Source organism: Lithobates pipiens, unplaced genomic scaffold (assembly GCF_037356315.1).
Source record: "Lithobates pipiens isolate NorthernLeopardFrog02 unplaced genomic scaffold, aLitPip1_a1.2 Scaffold_8, whole genome shotgun sequence".
Taxonomy (NCBI): Eukaryota; Metazoa; Chordata; class Amphibia; order Anura; family Ranidae; genus Lithobates; species Lithobates pipiens.
Genome location: NW_027507903.1, coordinates 366,151,883 through 366,170,903, shown reverse-complemented (window position 1 = coordinate 366,170,903; position 19,021 = coordinate 366,151,883). Strand labels below are relative to the sequence as shown.

The following is a 19,021-nucleotide window of genomic DNA, read 5'->3' as shown; positions in this document are numbered from 1 at the left end:
AAACACAAAAAACAAATATAGTTTAAGCTGACTCTATTATATTTTTTCCAATTACACTAATGCTGCGTACAGACGTTCAGAATTTCCGACAACAAATGTTCGATGTGAGCTCGTTGTCGGAAATTCCTACCGTGTGTATGCTCCATTGGACATTTGCTGTTGGAATTTCCTGACAACAATTGTTTGGGAGCTGGTTCTCAAATTTTCCGACAAAAAAACTTGTCGGAAATTCTGATCAGGTGTACACAATTCCGACACACAAAAGTCCACGCATGTTCAGAATCAAGCAGAAGATTCTGCGCGTCACCACGTTCTTGGCGATCGGAATTTATGACAACATTTGTAAGCCCGTGTTTATGCAAGACCAGATTGAGCCAAAATCCGTTGGAAAAAAATCCACGGTTTGGTTGTCGGAATGTCCGATCATCTGTAAATGGCATAACACATGCGATCACGTTTAACCAGCTCAATACCGAACATGTTCCCCTTCCTGTCCAAGCCATTTTAAAAATTTCAGCACTGTCACTTTGAATGACATTTAGCCAGTCATGCAACATTGTAACCAAATGAAATTTATTATCATCATTTTTTGGAAAGATAGAGCTTTCCTTTGGTGGTATTTAATCACCACTGGGTTTTTTTTTTTTTTTTTTTGCTATGTAAATGAAAAACTACCTAACATTTAAAAAAAAAAAACCTTCCTTTTCTTGGTTTCTGTTATAAAATGTTGCAAATTAAATATCTTACTTCATAAATGTAGGCCAAAATGTATTCTGCTTATGTATATGTCAATGTATATCAAGTAGTCTGTATGAAAGTTATAACGTCTGCAATCTATGGTATATATATTTGAAAATTGGTCAATTCTTTTTTCCTCCCCTTCTCCCCTTCTCTTAGTCCCTAAATCAGCATAAGGGGTTGGAAGCATTGTTTCTGTTAAACTGGATACCTTTTTGATATTTAAAACTTTTTGCCTTAATACGTACTATGTATGTATTCTGAGGCCGCGTACACACGCGCGGACTGTTCGCCCAACCTTGTCCGCTGAACAGTGTTTGGGCGGACAGTCCGCTCGTGTGTGGGGCTTCAGCGGACAGTTTCAGCGGACAGTTGGCCGAACAAGGTCTTACGGAAATTCCGAAAAACTGTCCGCTGAAACAAGGTTTCAGCGGACTGTTCGCTCGTGTGTAGGCTTGTTCGGCCAACTAAGTCTCGCGCATGCTCAGAAAGGATTTCCACGTCGGAAGGTTGCATTGCAGTGTATAGGACGTCGTATTTTTCGTCTCGTCGTACGTGCCGTTCACGTCATCGCGCACGGTTTCAGCAAACTGTTCGTCCGTCGTGTGTGGCCATGTCCGTCCATGCTAAGTTTGAGCGGACTGTTTGCCGAAACTGTTGGACGGACAAAGTTGGGCGAACAGTCCGCGCGTGTGTACGCGGCCTGACTCTTCACTTTCCTTAAAAAACAAAGTAAAAGAAAATTGATAAATTCTGATGTACTGAAGGCCAGTCTCATTTCAAATACCCCAAAGGACCACTTTTCGGAAAGCAGACAGTCCAATGTATTTAGTAAGAGGCATGGTAAGTTTTTTGAAGTTGTAATTTTTTTGTCACAAATTTTTGGAAATGTAAGAAATTAAATAAAATGTCACCAGGGGAATTGTCTGTGCATTGTTTGGCTTTAATAAATTAGAAGTTGGCTTTTAGGCCGGGTTCACACCGCTGCGATGCGGGAACGCCGCGAATCCGCGGCGTTTTTCCGCATTGCATTACTCCCGCCGGCAGTTCACACTGCCCTATGCGGACGGCTGGGAGTGTCAATGTTATGTTAATGACACCCCCAGATCCGTCCGCATATCGCAGTGCGATCTGCCGACTCGCACAGGAATCGGATCGCATGGTGTGAACCCCCATGCGATCCGATTCTGTTGCGGACCAAAAAAAGGGTCCCGTGCGAGTTTGCTGCGGGAGCGATGCGAATTCAGCCATACTATCTGTATGGCTGTACTCGCATCGCTACGGAGATCGGATGTGATTTGCGGTGCGAATCACATCCGGATCTCCCCCCGCAGCAGTGTGAACCCAGCCTTAAGGTGAGCAGCTCTCCCTTCCTTGTTTTGGATTATTTCAAAGTTGCATGTGATCATTTCAGCTTTTGTTCCTTTATGGGGGGTGAGTGGTTCGCAGTTTATAGATGGAAGATAAAATAGTTTTATGTTTCCAGGTCAATCCACAGAAAGTGACAATTACACTACATCAAGTATTTTCTGCACTTGCTGAAAATGTTCTTAGCCTGAACAATGAAAACCAATGCAGCCTTGAACAGTGCAACATATTATATATTTTTTAAAGTTAAGTCATTCATATTCTGCTATTTTGAGCATACATGTTAATGTTAATGTTACAATTTACTGTATGCAAGTTGATTGTAGCCATGTTGTGTATTTCTATCAAAACACCTGACTGAGCATTATGCTTGGTATGGTTTTTAATTATTAGCCCACGTACACACGGTCTGAGATTTTGCCAACCAAATCCGTCGGATTTTGCCCGTCGGATTTAGTCCGACGGATTGTGTCCGAAACTGTTGCATACACACGGTCGGGCTAAGTTGGCGAAAAATCCGATCTTTCAGAACGTGATGACGTAATTTCGTTACGATGGGACTACATTCAGGCTAGTAGCCAATAGCTTTGATGTAGGAATTTGATCTGAGCATGCGTGGCACTTGGTCCGATGAAAATGCTCTACACATGATCGGATTAGGTCCGTCCGGCCCAGTTGGTCGGGAAATATTTCCAACATGTTGGAAAATTGGGTCCGACGGAGATTCGGACGGAATCAGTCCGATGCATACCACACACAGTCGGATTATCTGACGACACGGTCCGATAAGACTCATTCCGACAGATTCTCCGACCGTGTGTACAAGGGCTAAAAGTTATGTTTAAGTCTGGACTGAAGTCAGTGCGAAAAACCTTAAACAAATGAATACAAAGCAAGACAATAAATAAAATAAATTGAAAATGCTGGCCTGTCAAAGTGAACTGTATAAGTGATTCCACAACATCTCTAGTAAATAATCAAAAATTTTAATCAGCGTAGCACAGCAAAAATGATTATTAAACAGTCCATAAAGTCCCATAAAGATGTGGTGACATACACCTCTAAACTGTGAATATATCATGAAATAAATCAAAACAAAACAACGTAGGTAAAAATCTTCTGTGCATATTTGCTCATCTATTTCTAAGCCCCACGTGCCTAATCTCCTCATGCATTGTGAGAATCCATCACCAAAACAAAGAATGAGTATAAAATGTAGCACTAGAAAATAAACACATATAAATATTTTTGTGATATATACAAAATGATGCAAAATGATGTGATTATACAATAATGATGGGAATGTGAAAAAGTCCAATGCCTGTAACGGTCCTAAAAAGGACCAATGCAAAGTCCACCACCCAATAGTGGCTAGTGAAAAATGTAATACACTGTAATACACATAAATCCCCTGGAGTCTCGTCAATTTGCCAATGTCCAGCATCCTTTGCCTTTATGACTCATTGTCGCTGAGTCCACCCGTTCTGGTAACAGTAGATATACTTTACCTGTTTCCTGACTGAAGATGAGAGACCTTCGATGTTTTACTGTCGGAGAGTTCCAGTGTATTACATTTTTCAGTAACACTATTGAGTGGGGGACTTTGCATTGGTCCTTTTTAGGACCGTTACAGGCATTGGACTTTTTCACATTCCCATCTTCATTGTATGATCACATCATTTTGGATAAATCACAAACATACTGTATGTATATGTGTTTATTTTCTAGCGCTACATTTTATACTCATTCACTTTCTATTTTTTTTGTCATATGTTTATGTAGCAGCTTTCTCACCTATTTTAGAGTTAGAGCAGTAATATCCACATTCACACCAAAACGAAGAGCCTGCTCACCTCCATACAAATAAAAAGCAGCTTGTCTCCTTAAACCCAGGTAGATGGCTTCTCTCCTCCTTGATGGGATGTAAAGATCCGTCCTCACAGCTCCCCATGGGTTAGATATAACAGGGCAGAAAGGACAGACCTTGTGTATATTAACCATTTTATTTAAACCCTGCTTACAAAGTTGCACTTACAAAAAGGTAAAAAGAATAACACATTTAGCAATGTACACATGTATCATCTGGCTCACCACCTCTAGCGGCGCAACTCCGGTGAACGTCACAGAGCTCAACGCCTCCTCCTCCCTGTAGGCTTTGTTTCAATTTATTTCACAATTTATTTTAATTTATATTCAAAATTTGGAGGTGTGTGTTACCACTTCTTTATGGGACTTTTTGGACTGTTTAACCCCTTCAGACCCGGAAGATTGTACCCCCATCCTGACCAGAGTACTTTTTACAATTTGGCACTGTCACTTTAACTGACAATTGCGCAGTCATGCAATGCTGTACCCAAACTAAATTTTAGTCCTTTTTTACCACAAATAGAGCTTTCTCTTGGTGGTATTTGATTGCCTCTGAAGTTTTTTTTTATAAACAAAAAAAAAGCGTAAATTTTCAAAAAATATATATTTTTTCACCTTTTGCTATAATAAATATCTCCAAAAATGTTTTTAAAAAACACATTTCTTCATCAGTTTAGGCCAATATACATTCTTCTACATATTTTTGTTAAAAAAAAAAAAAAAAAAAATCGTATAATCGGTTTGCGCAAAAGTTAAAGCGTCTACAAACTATGGGAAAGATTTATTGAATTTTTATGGCATTTTTATTATTCTTTTTTTTTTACTAGTAATGGCAGTGATCAGCGATTTTTAGTGGTACTGTGACATTGCGACGGAGAGATTGGACACTTTTGACACATTTTTGGGATCACTGACATTTATACACCGACCAGTGCATTAAAAATGCACTGATTACGGTGTAAATGTCACTGGTAGGAAAGGGGTTAACACTAGCGGGCGATAAAGGGGTTAAATGCATGTTCTAACTGTGAGGGGATCAGACTGACTGGGGGAGGAGACATATCATGTTTCTACTCGGAGGAAACGTATCATTTGTTCCTACTGTTTCCTCTCTTCTGACAGAACAGGGAGTTGTGTGTTTACACACACAAATCCCCATGCTGGCTCTTGTGCACGCAAATGTGCGTGCCCTCTGGCGGCTCTAAAGGAGACCCCGTACCCATACAAGGTTTCGCGCAGTGGTGCCATTGTGCCGCAGTAAATACTCGTGAGCCAGTCAGGAACCAATTAATAAACATTTTTGCTGCACTATGCTGATTTTAATTTTTGATTTTGTCATTTTAGTCGGCTATATTGACAGTAAATCATGACCAGCTTAAAGTGGTTGTTAACCCTCTCATATGCCCAATGAAGTGAACAGCCTCAGATGATACACAGAGATTAAACAAATCCTCCTACATAGTTTTTACTTGTTTATCTGCAGTCTTCTCTTCCCTACACTTCTTCTTCCACATCTGTCAGGAGCACAGAGGAGGGGACGGAGGAGCTGCAGTTACAGTGTGTGAGAGCTGATTGGAGGAAAGGCACACACCCCCTCCACACAGCAGAAGAACTGTGTTTTGAATAGACAAGCCCTGTTCTGAGCCCCCCCCCCCCCCCCCGACACAAATTTATCTCATGTGTCGTGGAAACATCTCAGAAGTGACTCATGCTGATAACAGAGGAATGAAGCACCAGAGTAAAATGACACTCAGAGCTTTGGAGAGAGATAAGTAAACACTACACATATATGTGCTTTGCTCAGATTCCATGGCTGAGGTTTACAACTACTTTAAGTGAAAACTTTAATAGGAAAAATATAGAGACTGTAGTTGCTGACCTACTTCTACAAATTCTGGTTGCCTGGCTAACAAATGAAAAACTTAGCTGGAACATTTCTGTAGATAAGGACTTTGGCTTTTCCTCAGCTTTGTATTGACAATAAGGTAATAACATTCAGGTAAGTAGCCTTTCTAGTAGAAAGTGAACAATGGCAGTGGCACCCCCCCCCCTCCATATTTTTTATTTTTTAAAACTCTTTGATTATATTTTTAGATACTCCACAATGCATGTAAACAGCTTGACTTATGCAGAAGATAATTAGAGGTCTATTGACAGGGTTTCTGTTGGCAAGTCTGTAGTTTGCTTTCCATCATCAGTAACCTTGGAGGGACGCTGAAAATAGAAATAAAATAAATTTACTGAGCTTATTATTTTTCTCAAGAAAGTCAAATGGTTTTAGGACAGCCTATATATTTTCTGCTAACAAGAATTTAGAAAACATCATGGCAAATGGATTTTAAATCTAGAAAAAGCTAAGAAACTCTGTATGCTATTCTCAGAGCCACCATTAGGAATCCTCCCACTGGCTTACCTCACAGCTCCGCAACACCAGGGCCCGCAAAGCACATCATCTCAGTTTTAACACTTTATTGGCATGCCAATTAGAAAGCACCATATGACATGCCAGAGCAGTGGTGTTTGGGCATTACTGCCAGGTCCCCTCCAAAACTTTGGCACACAGCCTCACAAACCAAACATTTTACAGTTGTAGATGCAAGCTGAGTATCTTTCGGGGTAATAGCATAATTATTATTTAAACCTATCAACCACCACCTATCTCTAAAAAGCTTGCTGCAAAGAGAATATGGCAATACTCAGTTAACACTCTTGCCTTTCAGTTGGGGGACCCAGGTTAAATTTCTACAATTTCCTCTTGTTGAGTGTTTTAACAGCTTTGCTTCAGGAGAGTGCTCTCATGCGCTTTGCCAGATGTTACATTAGGCCACCCATAGGCAGCCCCTGTTGTCTCCCAGGGACCACAGAAGGAAAGGGATAAAGCATCTGAATGTGATTTTTTTATGGTGAGGCTCTCCAGACAGGAGGTGCTGTATTACAAGAAAAACAGAAATGGAAGGCGTGCACACCTAGTGCATTATAATTTAATAATAAAAAAGTTTTATATAAAAGTGGGTACTCACAAAATGTAATTGACAAAAGGCCATGGCTCTTTTTGACACACAATTTTCAATTCCACCATTCCCTATAAAAGATCTTGACCATGTTGTACAAGACTAGCCTAGCCCTGAGGAAGGGGGTGCGCCCCGAAAAACGCTAGCTGTACCCCGTGTTCTGTGAATGTCCATGCATTGTTTTTATGGCCTTTTGTCAGTTGCATTTTGTGAGTACCCACTTTTATATAAAACATTTTTATTATTAAATTATCTTTGGTAATGCACTAGGTGTGCACACCTTCCATTTCTGTTTTTCTTGTAGCTCCTTTTGGATTACCCCATCTGAGGAAGGCAGCATTCACCCAGTTTTGGATACCATTATATACCTTTCACACAACCATTTTATTTGATATCTGTTACTCCGCACCTTGGAAGACCTATTAGCGCTGGAAGTGACTGTGTTTTTTGTATCTCTACTGTTAGGAGGTGCTGTATTGGACAGATTGGGCCTATAGGGAACAAGACTGAGGAGAGGGAACACAGGGCAGCTAATGGCATTGGCCACAGCAAGGACTGGGTTAAATGATGCACAGATGCACCTGGCCAAAATCCCCCATGAAAACAATGGGTCCCAGTGAGTCACCCTGGGGAGAAGTATTTAAGAAACTCAATAGACACAAGAAGAAGATGCATCCCAAGTGATTTGTCCCACTGTACTCTGCTCTCCCCCAATCTTCACTAAAAATGAAGAACTCACCATTGTTTTAAAAAACTGGTTCATCTTGCTTTTCTTTACAGCTTTCTTATCTGTCTCAAATCCAACAATATTTGATTGGCTCATTCTGGGACTTTGATTTTGGTCTTCATATGTTGGGCCACTGACAGTAAATGTTAATCCTAAATATAAAAAACAAGGACAACCAGCTGAAAAAACAGAGCTACTGTACATGCTAGAAAAGTTCTGCAATTATGAAACCTTGTTGGTGTAAAAAAATAAATAAAACACTGTTCAACACAGGCATACTATTTTGCGACATTTAGGCTCTATTGTTTGTGAACATTCAGAACCTTGTGGATGAGGTTTACCTCACTATAATAGTCTGTGAGCCTTACATGCTGCAGCTTGGCAATGCATGCCATTGCTGAGTCTGTCATCTACCCCCAGATCCTTTTCCATCCCCAATTCCCCCAGAAGTTCTTCCATAGTGAGTATCTTGCTGCAATTTGTTAGCTCCCAAGTGCATTACTTTAAATTTTTTAATAATAGATTTCATCTGTCATATAGCTGTCTATATCTCTATTTTATCTAGATTATATTATAGAATTGCTATATTTTGTAGTGAAGCTATTGCCCTGCTTACCTTTGTATCATTGAATGGATTTATTCCAACCTGTACTTTATTTATGAACAAGTTTAACAGAAATCCCAAGCCAGAGGTGGTGGGTGGGAGGGGCAACAGCCCTGGGCAGAATGGTTTACAGTGTGATGAGGGTGCAGTTTGCTGGGTACAATCCTGCCCAGAACAGAATATGTTGCAGAATTTAACACAGTTAGACCGTGGCTTTGTCCCTGCATGTAGACTACATCGTAGCACTACACCCACCCCTGCCTGTACAGTACACTGCACTATTCTCTGAGCGTCAGGAGAGTGGAGCAGGCGGGCACATCAGGTTGGGAAGGCATTGGTTGTCAAGGCTTTCTTGATTTACTTTTCTGCTCCTCTCCTTGCCTGGATAGCGGCTTCTCTCCTCCCTCTCCAGTCTCTATTACTCCTGCCTTGTCTCTCACACTGTCCTGATGGACTATGTCGGAGCCCATTCCTTGTCTGTGTAGTGCCCTCTCCTCCTGTGCCCTTCCCCTCAGACCCCCTCCTCTCTGCTGCATGGCCAAACTGAGAGGTGTTCTCTCCTCTGTCTCTCAGCTGACAGGTGACACACTGTTAGGTTTGAGATCACTGTTAATTGCTGTGGAGGCAACTGTTCTGTCACATTCTATTTTTAGTAAGGGCCCATTCACAAGAGGTACAAACATGTGTCTAACATGCAGGGCTGTCTTTTAACAGCAAGGGGTACATAGGTGTTGTACACATCCCCATGCCAAGTGCCCAATTAATGTCTACTGGGACATGAGGCTGCCTGGAAACAGCCACTGTATCCTAATATGACATGCAGAAGCAGGTTCCAATGGGAATGGGATGCTGGCACGGGGATGCACACAATGCCGTACATCCCCGTACTTAGAAAAGAGAGTCCTGCACAGGATACACATGTTTGCACTGCATGTGAATGGGCCCTAAAGAACTCATATACATGGAGGCTTAGTGAGCTCCCCGGCATAAGAAAACAACAAGATTTTATGCAGGAGCTAATAAAGCTGGCCATAGATGGATGGAAATTCAGCTGGTCCATCTATGGGCAGCCTCCAGCTTACCATACCCTATACAGTATGATTTGAACTTAGATGGATATTCCACTTCAATGCAACTGTACCTCCTGGCTTGAATGAAGCGTTTAATTTTAAACCATACCTGGAAGGTTTTCAATCAGGTATATGTGAATTTGATTTGTGAAAAAAAAAATGTGTTCCAATTTCCTTTCTATCACCATTTCATCATAGTTTCCGATCTATATATATATATATATATATATATATATATATATATATATATATATATATATATATATATATATATATATATATATATATATGGAAGATATTTCTATCGGCCCACATACTATAATATTTTCAGGTATAATCACCTTTATAATAACATAGCTATTGATTAAACTGTTGTGGTACTATATTTTTTTGTTTTGTTCTGCATTATTTACCAAATGGAAATGCAATATACTTTGATGAGTGCTTCTCAGACTGTGTAGATAAATTCTAATACGTGTTTTATTTTAGGACTTGGGTTGTGTGCGCTTGTGGTCTTCCAATCACTGGCCACAAGGTGTCACTGTCACTTTTGGTTTCCCATGCGGCCATTCATCCACTTTCCTAGAGGTTCACCTTGAGGTCGCCCCCCTGGGTGGGCTTTTCTAGTTTGGGGCGAGTTGATCCACTGCCCGGCATGTGAGAGACCCCCCGGGGGGAGACCGTTTGGTTTGCCCTGTTTTGGTTTACCCTCCAGCCCCCATTACTGGGTCCCTTCCTGTTTGCGTCTCAACTTAAGGTACGGACATATGGGACGTACACGCGCCGGTGACGTCACCGCACGCGACGCCACTCCGCCACAGGCACGTGCCAGCACCGCGCGCTGCCTCATCTGAGAGTACCCAAACACTGCATGACGAGGCGTGCGTGTTACCTGGCCTCCAGCTGATTCAGCAACGTGATCAGCAACCACGATCAGCTGTATCCATTTGTCCCTATATAACCTGCTCCCTAACCTGGACGGTCATTAGGACCGTACCACGCCGCTGGAGTGACATCTATCTAAACAAACTGCTCTAAGGTATGCCACTAATATTTCTTGGACCTACTAAGACCCTAGATTTATCTGTCTTTATGTTGGACATTCATTGATCTGGTTACCATAAGCCTAGATCTGTCTGTCTTAACATTGGACATCCATTGATCTAGTCACTTACTATAGGATTGTATTTGCTAAATAAGCTTTTATTTAGTGACCTTACTATTTAGATCCTAGATTTGTCTGTCTCTTTGTTGGACATTCACTGATCTGCTTACCATAAGCCTAGATCTGTCTGCCTTTATATTGGACATTCATTAAACTAGTCATCTACTATTGAATTGTATCAGCTAAATTAGCTTATATATAGTGTTATATGCTGCACTCATATTATCTTGGCGCTTTCTCTGTTTTTATATTTACAGACTTACATCAGTCAAACGGGGTGAATATATTCTATACTTTATAGCCATTGGTGATTTATTTCTCATTGGCTTGGTGCTCTTGCAGTGGCCCTCACTTTCCCATCCCTGGATCGGTGCTGCTCTCACTGGCCATTGTGTCCCCTGCTTCCATCCTGAGGTGGCTCTGGCTGCTTGTGGACCCGTGTATGGTACAGATGTCAATTCCATCTCCCCTTGTTTCCGGCATTGGTTGATCTGCTCGTGTAAGTCTCTCAACCCATGGTCCTGTTTCTATGAACTTTTGGTTTAGCGTGTATATCATTGTTTAAAGTGTAATCATAATTGGGCAATCTTTTTATGATCAGAATTGTTGTACTAATTTCTATCATATTTATATTGTAGAAAAACGAAACAATTGTTATAAGTGACATTAAGCCTCTAAAGAAGGACGTCATCATCCGAAACATGTCAGGCGTCATTCCCGACATTGATCTCTGCTAGTCCAGAATCCTTGTACAGGACACCTAAGTCTCATGTCTACAATGTCTGTAATGTCCATATTTTTATAACCATTTTATGATACTTAAATGTTATTTGAATTACATGTTGTGAATAATAAATATATTTTATACTATACATTTGGTCCGTCATTTAAAATCCTGAGGGGTTATACTGTACATTGTGTACTTGGTTGCTCTTTTGTTGCTATACAATATGATTGTACAATATCTTTTGGATCTACCACCAACTATGTAGAACAAAGACCTGACTCACAGGGGGACAGGGGGACACTGGAGCAGCTGTGCTGTGGGTGGCTACGGGTTCCCTCCACTTGGAGAGCCACCACAGCAGAAGATAGGAGCTGTTGTGAAGAGCATGGAGGAGGGGAAGCTGCAGACGTGTGTGTGTGTCCCTCTCCTGCCTGCCGCTCAGTCCGTCGTGTGCCACCCGCGCTGGCGCCTGTAGGGCAGAACACTGACAGTGGCTGAAGAGGGGACCAATGAGCAGCTAGGGAGGAGCATGATGGGACATGAAGTCCCTAGCACAAGCAGCCCCAATATGGATCACAGGGAGTAAACTACAGCTCCCAGCATGCCCTGAAAGAGGAGGAGGGATAGAGAAAGGCAAAAGAGACTGTGAGGAGACTAAAAAGAGCTGTCTGAGGGGATGAGAGAGAGAGAGAGTGAGGTGAGGTGACAGGTGTGATAAAAAACTGCTGAGAAGGGAGACAGACTCTGGCAGCATCAGAGGGGGAGAAAGCCAAACTTGTCCAGAGACTGCCAGGAGAGGGTTGCCTGGAGACTGAGGAGTGTGGAGTGAGGAGGGAAGCCAGGAGCAGACAGCCACATGGTCCAACACTATTCAGTCCAAGTCCCTACTCAGCAGTCCAGCACCACTCAACTCAGCAGAGATGACCCAAGCCTTTTAGGGATCAGGATACCCATCCGGGTATTGGGTCTGCCGCTACCTGTTCCCCTTGCGAGTTTAGCTAGCAGTTATCTCGATCGGCCATCAGCAAGAGATCCAGTGTCTTACAACATCGCTAGGAGCATTAGGAGCCTGAACTAGCACCTGTGACTATCGTGTCATCGCACAAAAGACAGGTGAGCAGGTGTAAACCCAACATCCCTCTTGACACAATACTGACACTGCATGCAGACACCAATTTCCCTTTTTAGTGTCATGGGATGCTTGTTTGGAGTTGCCATCTCTAGTAGTTCGTCCTTTTAAATTTCTACCCAACGGAACATTCTAAATGATTACTGCTCCACATGAGCTTGTTTAAACCTACTCTTAAAACAAGGGCCCCACCATTTGCTAGCAGAAGACACTACTATTCTTCACCTCAGAACCTGTAACATTACAGAACTGTGCTTACTGTACTTTTTTAACCCATTCTTTTCATGTTTGCTTCTCAAGGGTGTTTGCAGCCCAGAAGGAGCTAAGAAGTTGACCAGTCTTCTCTTCTCCCTCTCACCGCCTGTGTTAAGGGCATATAGATTACTGCCCTTTCTATACTAAAACCCCATACACACTATCAGATTTTCTGCTGATTTTTTTCCTTCAGATTTACCAAAATCATGAAGTGCAAGGGCCTGCCTGATTGTATACAAATTGAAACTCCTAAAGGTTTGACCTCATATTATATGGTTTTGGTAAATCTGAAGGAAAGAATCAGCAGAAAATCTGACAGTGTGTATGGGGCTTTACAGTTGCTAAGCATTGAAGGTTGTCTTTTCTAATATATTAATTCTTTGCTGCAAGGTTTAAACGCGTTGTAAATTTGCATATGCTTTAAAACGTTATAATATATTCAGCTCATTTATCACTACCAGTTGTGTCTGTCTGTTTCTGATATCAATCCACAGCCAGGATATTGGTACTTCACTTGCATTCTTGAAAGTGTTTACAGTAATTCTATAACTAACCAGGTGTGCCAGAGGGGCTGAGGCCATTCTTGGAGTTGAATTGTAGAAAAGAGAACCCAAAATCACAAATCGGCTCCTTCGGGAGTGGCGCTATACGTGTGGGCTCGTCCAGGATATACTCTTTTCTACTAGCCAACCTCCAAGAAAAGGTCAAGATGGACCCTGCTGCTGCAACTCAGTGGTGTGAGGAGGAAAATGATAAATGGGAGTCAAGTGTTATAATTGACATCCCTGGGGTGGCCTGGACTGAGAAATGGATAAGTCAAGCTGTGAAGACACTAGTCCCAGATCAGAAAGCATGTGCCATAGACGTAATGCCAAATCAAGAGAACTCCGCATGTATGCCCTGACAGTGCAGGAAAGGGATCCCCACTTGTTTCCAAAGGGCCAGTGTACGGTTGTCGAAGCTCATCTGATTCAGCTGAATGCATTGGATGGGAGCCAAGAAAGTTTGGGCCAAGCAGCATTGTCGAAAGATGCTACCCCACCGACACCTGTAGCAATGACAGGGCCAGAGTTTATTGCTGCTTTGGGAGCCTTTGTGGAAAAATGCCAAACGAATAACCCTACATACACTGGGTCTGTATATAGGAAACTGAGGGCTTTTTCAGGAAAACAACCAGTGACAGCCAGAGAGGGCAGCTTTGAGGAGTGACTGGAGTAAGTCACTCAAGCTTTAGATGAACGTGACGTTCCCAAGGCCCAGAAAAAACAGAGTTACTGAGAGCTTAAGGGGGTCTGCCTCAGAAGCCATTTGCAATTTAAAACTCAGCAGACAGGATTGTACTGCTCAGGTCTACTTGAGTGTTCTGCAAGACATGTTGGGCCAACAGAAAAGGTATCTGACCTTATGTATCAGTTCGAACATACCTATCAGAATGAAGGGGAAAAGATATATGACTATATGAAGCGTCTGGACAAGATAATGCACCAAGTATTGCTAAAAAAAAGGGCTTGGATCCCAGGTCAGTAGATGAGGTTCGGGTACAACAGGTTTTGAAGGGAGCTCAACCCCTAGACCCTACCACAATCCAGCTGAAAACTCGAGGAGATGGGGGAGTTCTAAAGTATCCTGACCTGTACAAGAAAAGGAGGCCACGTTGGAAAACCAAAAGAGAACCCCGAAATCAGAGCCTGTTGCTGGGTTTAGAGTAGCTAGTGTGACTGATAGCAACACAGAGATAGAGCTTTTGAAAACCCAGGCGTCACAATTGATGGAGATGATGACTCTGACAGCAAGAACCACTGTTTCACCTGTTGGGGAAGTCTCAGAGTCCAAGCAGTCTGCAAATCCTATGGTTGTCCAGGTCGAGAAGCCAATGAATCGAGGGGTTTGCTTCAACTGTGGGGCACTACCGACGTGTTTGTCCAAGGCCACTGAAGTCTGAAACCCAGTGTCCAAAGCCAGCAGGAAACTTCGGAGGGCCCTGGTGAAGGAGCCAACCTACAACCATTAGCTCCATATTCAAAGTGGAAGCCAAAATCTTTACAAAGGGCCCCCGCTGTGGTTTCTGAGCGACCATACAACACCCTCTCTTTGGCCTCAGGTGCCCGGTCACCGAGAGCAGATGCACATCGGCCCTCTGGGGCCCAATGGAGACGCAAGAAAAACCTGAAGCCTATCAAGAAGTGGGCACGAATACAGACAGCAGGACCAAATAACTACCCTACTCCTGGTAGATTCCCTGAAAAACTTGTGGGACCTTCTTTCATTGTGTCAATTCAAGTAGAAGGCATCTATACAAGGGCCCTTTTACACACAGGGCAGCAAGTTACCCTGCTATATAGAGACTTTTATGACTGGCACCTCAAACACTTACCCCTGCAGAAATTGGATTAACTGGGGATATGGAGTACTGGAACACAAAATTTCCCATATGATGGATACTTACCGGTCAAGTTGATTTTTGACCCCTCTGTGAACGAACAAACAGAAACGTTTGAAATCTTAGCGGTTGTATGCCCTCACCCATCAGGAGCCAACAAGAGTTCTCTGATAATGGGAATGAACACTGACCTTGACAGAAGGCTACTCGCTCCTGACCAGGGATAGAGAGAGGGGATTATAGCAGTGCCAAGAGATACCACATTTAAAAAAAATGTATAAAAACTATCTCTTGGCACTGCTATAATCCCCTCTCTCTATCCCTGGTCATACATTTTTGTTTAAATAATTGGGATGAGGTGTCGTATATTGTGAGGTTTTTCCAGCCACACCTCCTTTGCTGGTCACTCCTCTTGTATTGAGGTCTGACACCCCAAGGAAAGGCATACACCCTATGCTGAGACAAGTGTATCAGCACCTAGTTGAGGAGCAGAGAGCCCCAGCTGAAGGAGTGGTGTGTCTACAAGCTTCAGTCAAGCTCAATTGGGAACAACCAGGCCCCTTTGTCCTTGAAGCTGACTGCCAGGGAGAGGACACAGGAGTGGAGGTAATCCCAGAAGTCATATAAATTAGGGCTCCACAACTGGAAGATCCCTTTCAGCATCTGGAATGGTATGGCTTCGCCATTGCAACTGCGAGCCTGAATGATGTTAGGACAAGTAAATCCAGCCACCCCAGTCTCACCATCTGAATTGGGGAAGGAAGAGAAGGACGGAATATCCATAGAACAGATATACCCACAAAACACATCACCGGAGTGGAAAGAAAAGGTCAAAGCTCAGCTCCTGGGAAGGCAGAATATGTTCTTCAGAAATTAGTCTGATGTGAGGTGTGCGAAATGTGCCCAGCACCAGATTCACCTTCAGGAAGACAAGCCATTCAGGGAAAGAGTCAAACGGTCCCTTTGGGGGACCTAGAAGATTTACATGAGCAGCTGGCAGAATTGAAGAGATTAGGCATCATCAGGGAGTCTAGCAGCCCTTATGCCTCCCCTATAGTGGTTGTGATGAAGAAAAATGGGTCCCTGAGGCTGTGCATAGATTATCGGACGCTTAACAGGTGGACCATCTCTGATCAGAACACCACTCCAAGGATAGAATATGCTCTTCAGAGCAGTGGCGTAACTAGAACCTTCAGGGCCCCGATGCAAGAAACCATGAAGGGCCCCCCTAAACCCCAGCCAGGGCCCTTCCCTCCGAGTCCGGTGGTAGAACTCCAGGGCGTGGTCACAGGTATGACCTTTGTGAGCCCTGTAGTTCCACCACTGGTATCAGTAGTTTTTATTTATTTAGTTTTTTACATTTTTAGGTGCCCCATTGGGGGACTGTCCCTAGGCAGGATTGAGTCCCTGTCCCCAGAAGAGATGAGGTCCTTTTCTCCAGGGCAGATGAAGTTACTGCCCCCAGGTGAGAAGGGGTCCCTGTCGCAAGGGGAGGTGGGGGTCCCTGTCCCCATGTGAGAAGGGGTCCCTGTCCCCAGGGGGATATGGAGGGGGTATGTAATAGTGTGTGTTAGCTGACTATGCTGATGCCGGCCATATGTAGAGGGGGCTGCATGGGCCCCCTGCATCACAGGGCCCAGTTGCGGTCGCGACTGCTGCACCCCCTATAGTTACGCCCCTGCTTCAGAGCCTATCGGGGGCAAGGTGGTTCAGCGTGCTGAACCTGAGGTGTGGGTATTATCAAATCCCCATGCACCCTGAGGACAGGGAAAAGACCGCTTTTTTCAATCCAGTAGGGTTTTTCGAGTTTGATAGGATGCCTCAAGGTCTGTCCGGTGCCCTAGCAAAGTTCCAGAGACTTATGGAGAAGACAGTAGGGGACATGAACCTAATAAAAGTGTTGGTGTATCTGGACAATAGCATCGTCTTCAGCAAAACTCTCGAAGAACATGAATAACGTCTGGAGAAGGTTCTGAGGAGACCCCGTGATAAGGGATTGAAGCTGTCCCTGGAAAAATGTCAGTTTTACCAGCCCTTCAGTTAATTACCTTGTCCATGTTGTCTCCGCTGAAGGAATAGCTACTGACCCCCAGAAGCTGGAACCTGTCACCTCTTGGCCAACGCCTACCAATGTAACTGAGCTTAGGTCGTTCCTCTGATTTTTCTCATACTATAGAAGGTTCTTCGAAGGATTTGCTAAAATGGCTCAGCACCTTAATGAGCTGTTGAAAAATGAGGATGATGACCCCGATTCGACAAGACCCATCGAGAAAATCAGAGGACCCAGGAAGCCTCGAGAGCCCATCAAAGACCAGTGGACTGACCATTGTGAGCAAGCCTTTCAGCAGCTGCAGTGGAGTTTAACAACTTCTCCGGTTCTGGCCTATGCCAATCCAGCCAAGCTGTATGAGCTGCATGTGGATGCCAGTCGAGATGGGATAGGCAGGGTACTGTTTTAGGAGCACAATGGACACCTGCGGCCTGTTGTTTATGTGAGCCAAAGTCTTGCACCTGCTGAGAAAAACTACCCTACTCACAAGTTGGAATTCTTGGCTCTGAAGTGGGCAGTGGTGGACAAGTGGAAAGACTACTTGTATGGTGCAGACTTGTGGTCAAAACTGACAACAACCCACTCACGTATATACTCACCACAGCAAAACTGGATGCCACTGGGCACAGTTGGTTGGCCACTCTATCAGAATTCAGCTTCAGCTTAAAATACCTTAAAATACCACCCAGGAATTTGAAACAGAGATGCTGATGTCCTGTCAAGGAGACCCTATGACTGGGAGGTTTCCTCTTAAGAGTGAACTCAACTGACACCATAAGGGATGCAAGCCTTGTGTCAGGGAGCGCAACATCAGATCAGAGGAACAACTGGGGCCAAAGCCATCAGAGGCTCAGTGGCAGGTAGGGATGAGCCGAACACCCCCCGGTTCGGTTCGCACCAGAACTTTCGAACGGACCCCAAATTCGAACGAACTTTAGAACCCCATTGAAGTCTATGGGACTCGAACGTTCGAAATTAAAAGTGATAATTTTAACGGCTAATATGCAAGATACTGTCCTAAAAAGGGTTTGGGGACCTGGCTCCTGCCCCAGGGGACATGGGTCAATGCCTAAAATGTTTTTAAAAATGGCCGTTTTGGCGGGAGCACTGATTTTAATGACGATTAAAGTGAAAAAAAAGTGAAATATTCCTTTAAATATGGTGCCTGGGGGGTGTCTGTAGTATGCCTGTGAAGTGCCACGTGTTTCCCGTGTTTAGAACAGTCCCTGCACAAAATGACATTAAACGGAAATAACACTATTTAAAACTGCTTGCGGTTTTAATGTTATATCTGGTTCCTGCAATATGGTTGAAAATCATTGAGAAAAATGGCATGGGTAGCCCTCCCTGCCCATTACCAGCCTATTTGGGTCTTTTACGCATATTAAGGGGAACCCTGTACCCATATTAAAAAAAGGAAATGCGTGTGGCCCCCAGGCCCTATATACTCAGAACAGCAGTATACAGGCGGTGCAAACAAGACAGGGACTGTGTAGGTTTGTTGTGTTAAGTTGAATCTGTTTGTAATTTTCAACTGGTACATTTTTAAAGTGTAGCTCCAGTCAAAAAAACTATTTTTAAGCTTTTTGGAAAACATAGGGAAGGGTTATCACCCCTGTATAATTTGTTTTGTCGTCCATCTTTTTTCATCTCACTTGCTGTTGTCTCCTTCCGTTTGCAAGTAGGAGATGTTTGTAAATTGGATGTTTGAAAGTAGGGGCCTGCCCTATATGCTCTGCAGAAATGGCGGAACAAGGTGTTGGTTTTGCCACAACATTGTAAGCCCTCAAAGTGACTCTTGGTGGGCGCTGGAGCGCCCTGCTGTGAACGATTATATCAAGAATTGTAATTACATGCCATTGTTGAACAGTGGTAGAAAAATTCACCTTTGGTGGTTGTGGTGCTGGTGCCACAACACTATAAGTCCTCAC

At 43.4% G+C, this 19,021-nt stretch overlaps 1 protein-coding gene and 1 long non-coding RNA gene across 3 annotated transcripts in view; one reads left to right on the top strand and one right to left on the bottom strand.

Annotated features, from left to right (window-relative positions):
• Positions 1-5,622: 5,622 nt before the first annotated feature.
• DOCK2 (dedicator of cytokinesis 2) overlaps positions 5,623-19,021 on the bottom strand; it is a 513,334-nt gene continuing 499,935 nt past the window's right edge. For both annotated transcript variants that reach the window (XM_077473501.1, XM_077473502.1), the window contains exons 51-52: positions 7,723-7,862; positions 5,623-6,186 (exon numbers count right to left, since the gene is read on the bottom strand). In XM_077473501.1, the coding sequence (XP_077329627.1) occupies positions 6,112-6,186; positions 7,723-7,862 (215 nt within the window). In that variant the 3' untranslated portion in view covers positions 5,623-6,111. The remainder of the gene's footprint in view (positions 6,187-7,722; positions 7,863-19,021) is intronic.
• LOC143962676 (uncharacterized) lies at positions 10,209-11,421 on the top strand. The gene is made up of 2 exons (XR_013270759.1): positions 10,209-10,423; positions 10,807-11,421. It is a non-coding gene; the product is annotated as an uncharacterized LOC143962676 (long non-coding RNA).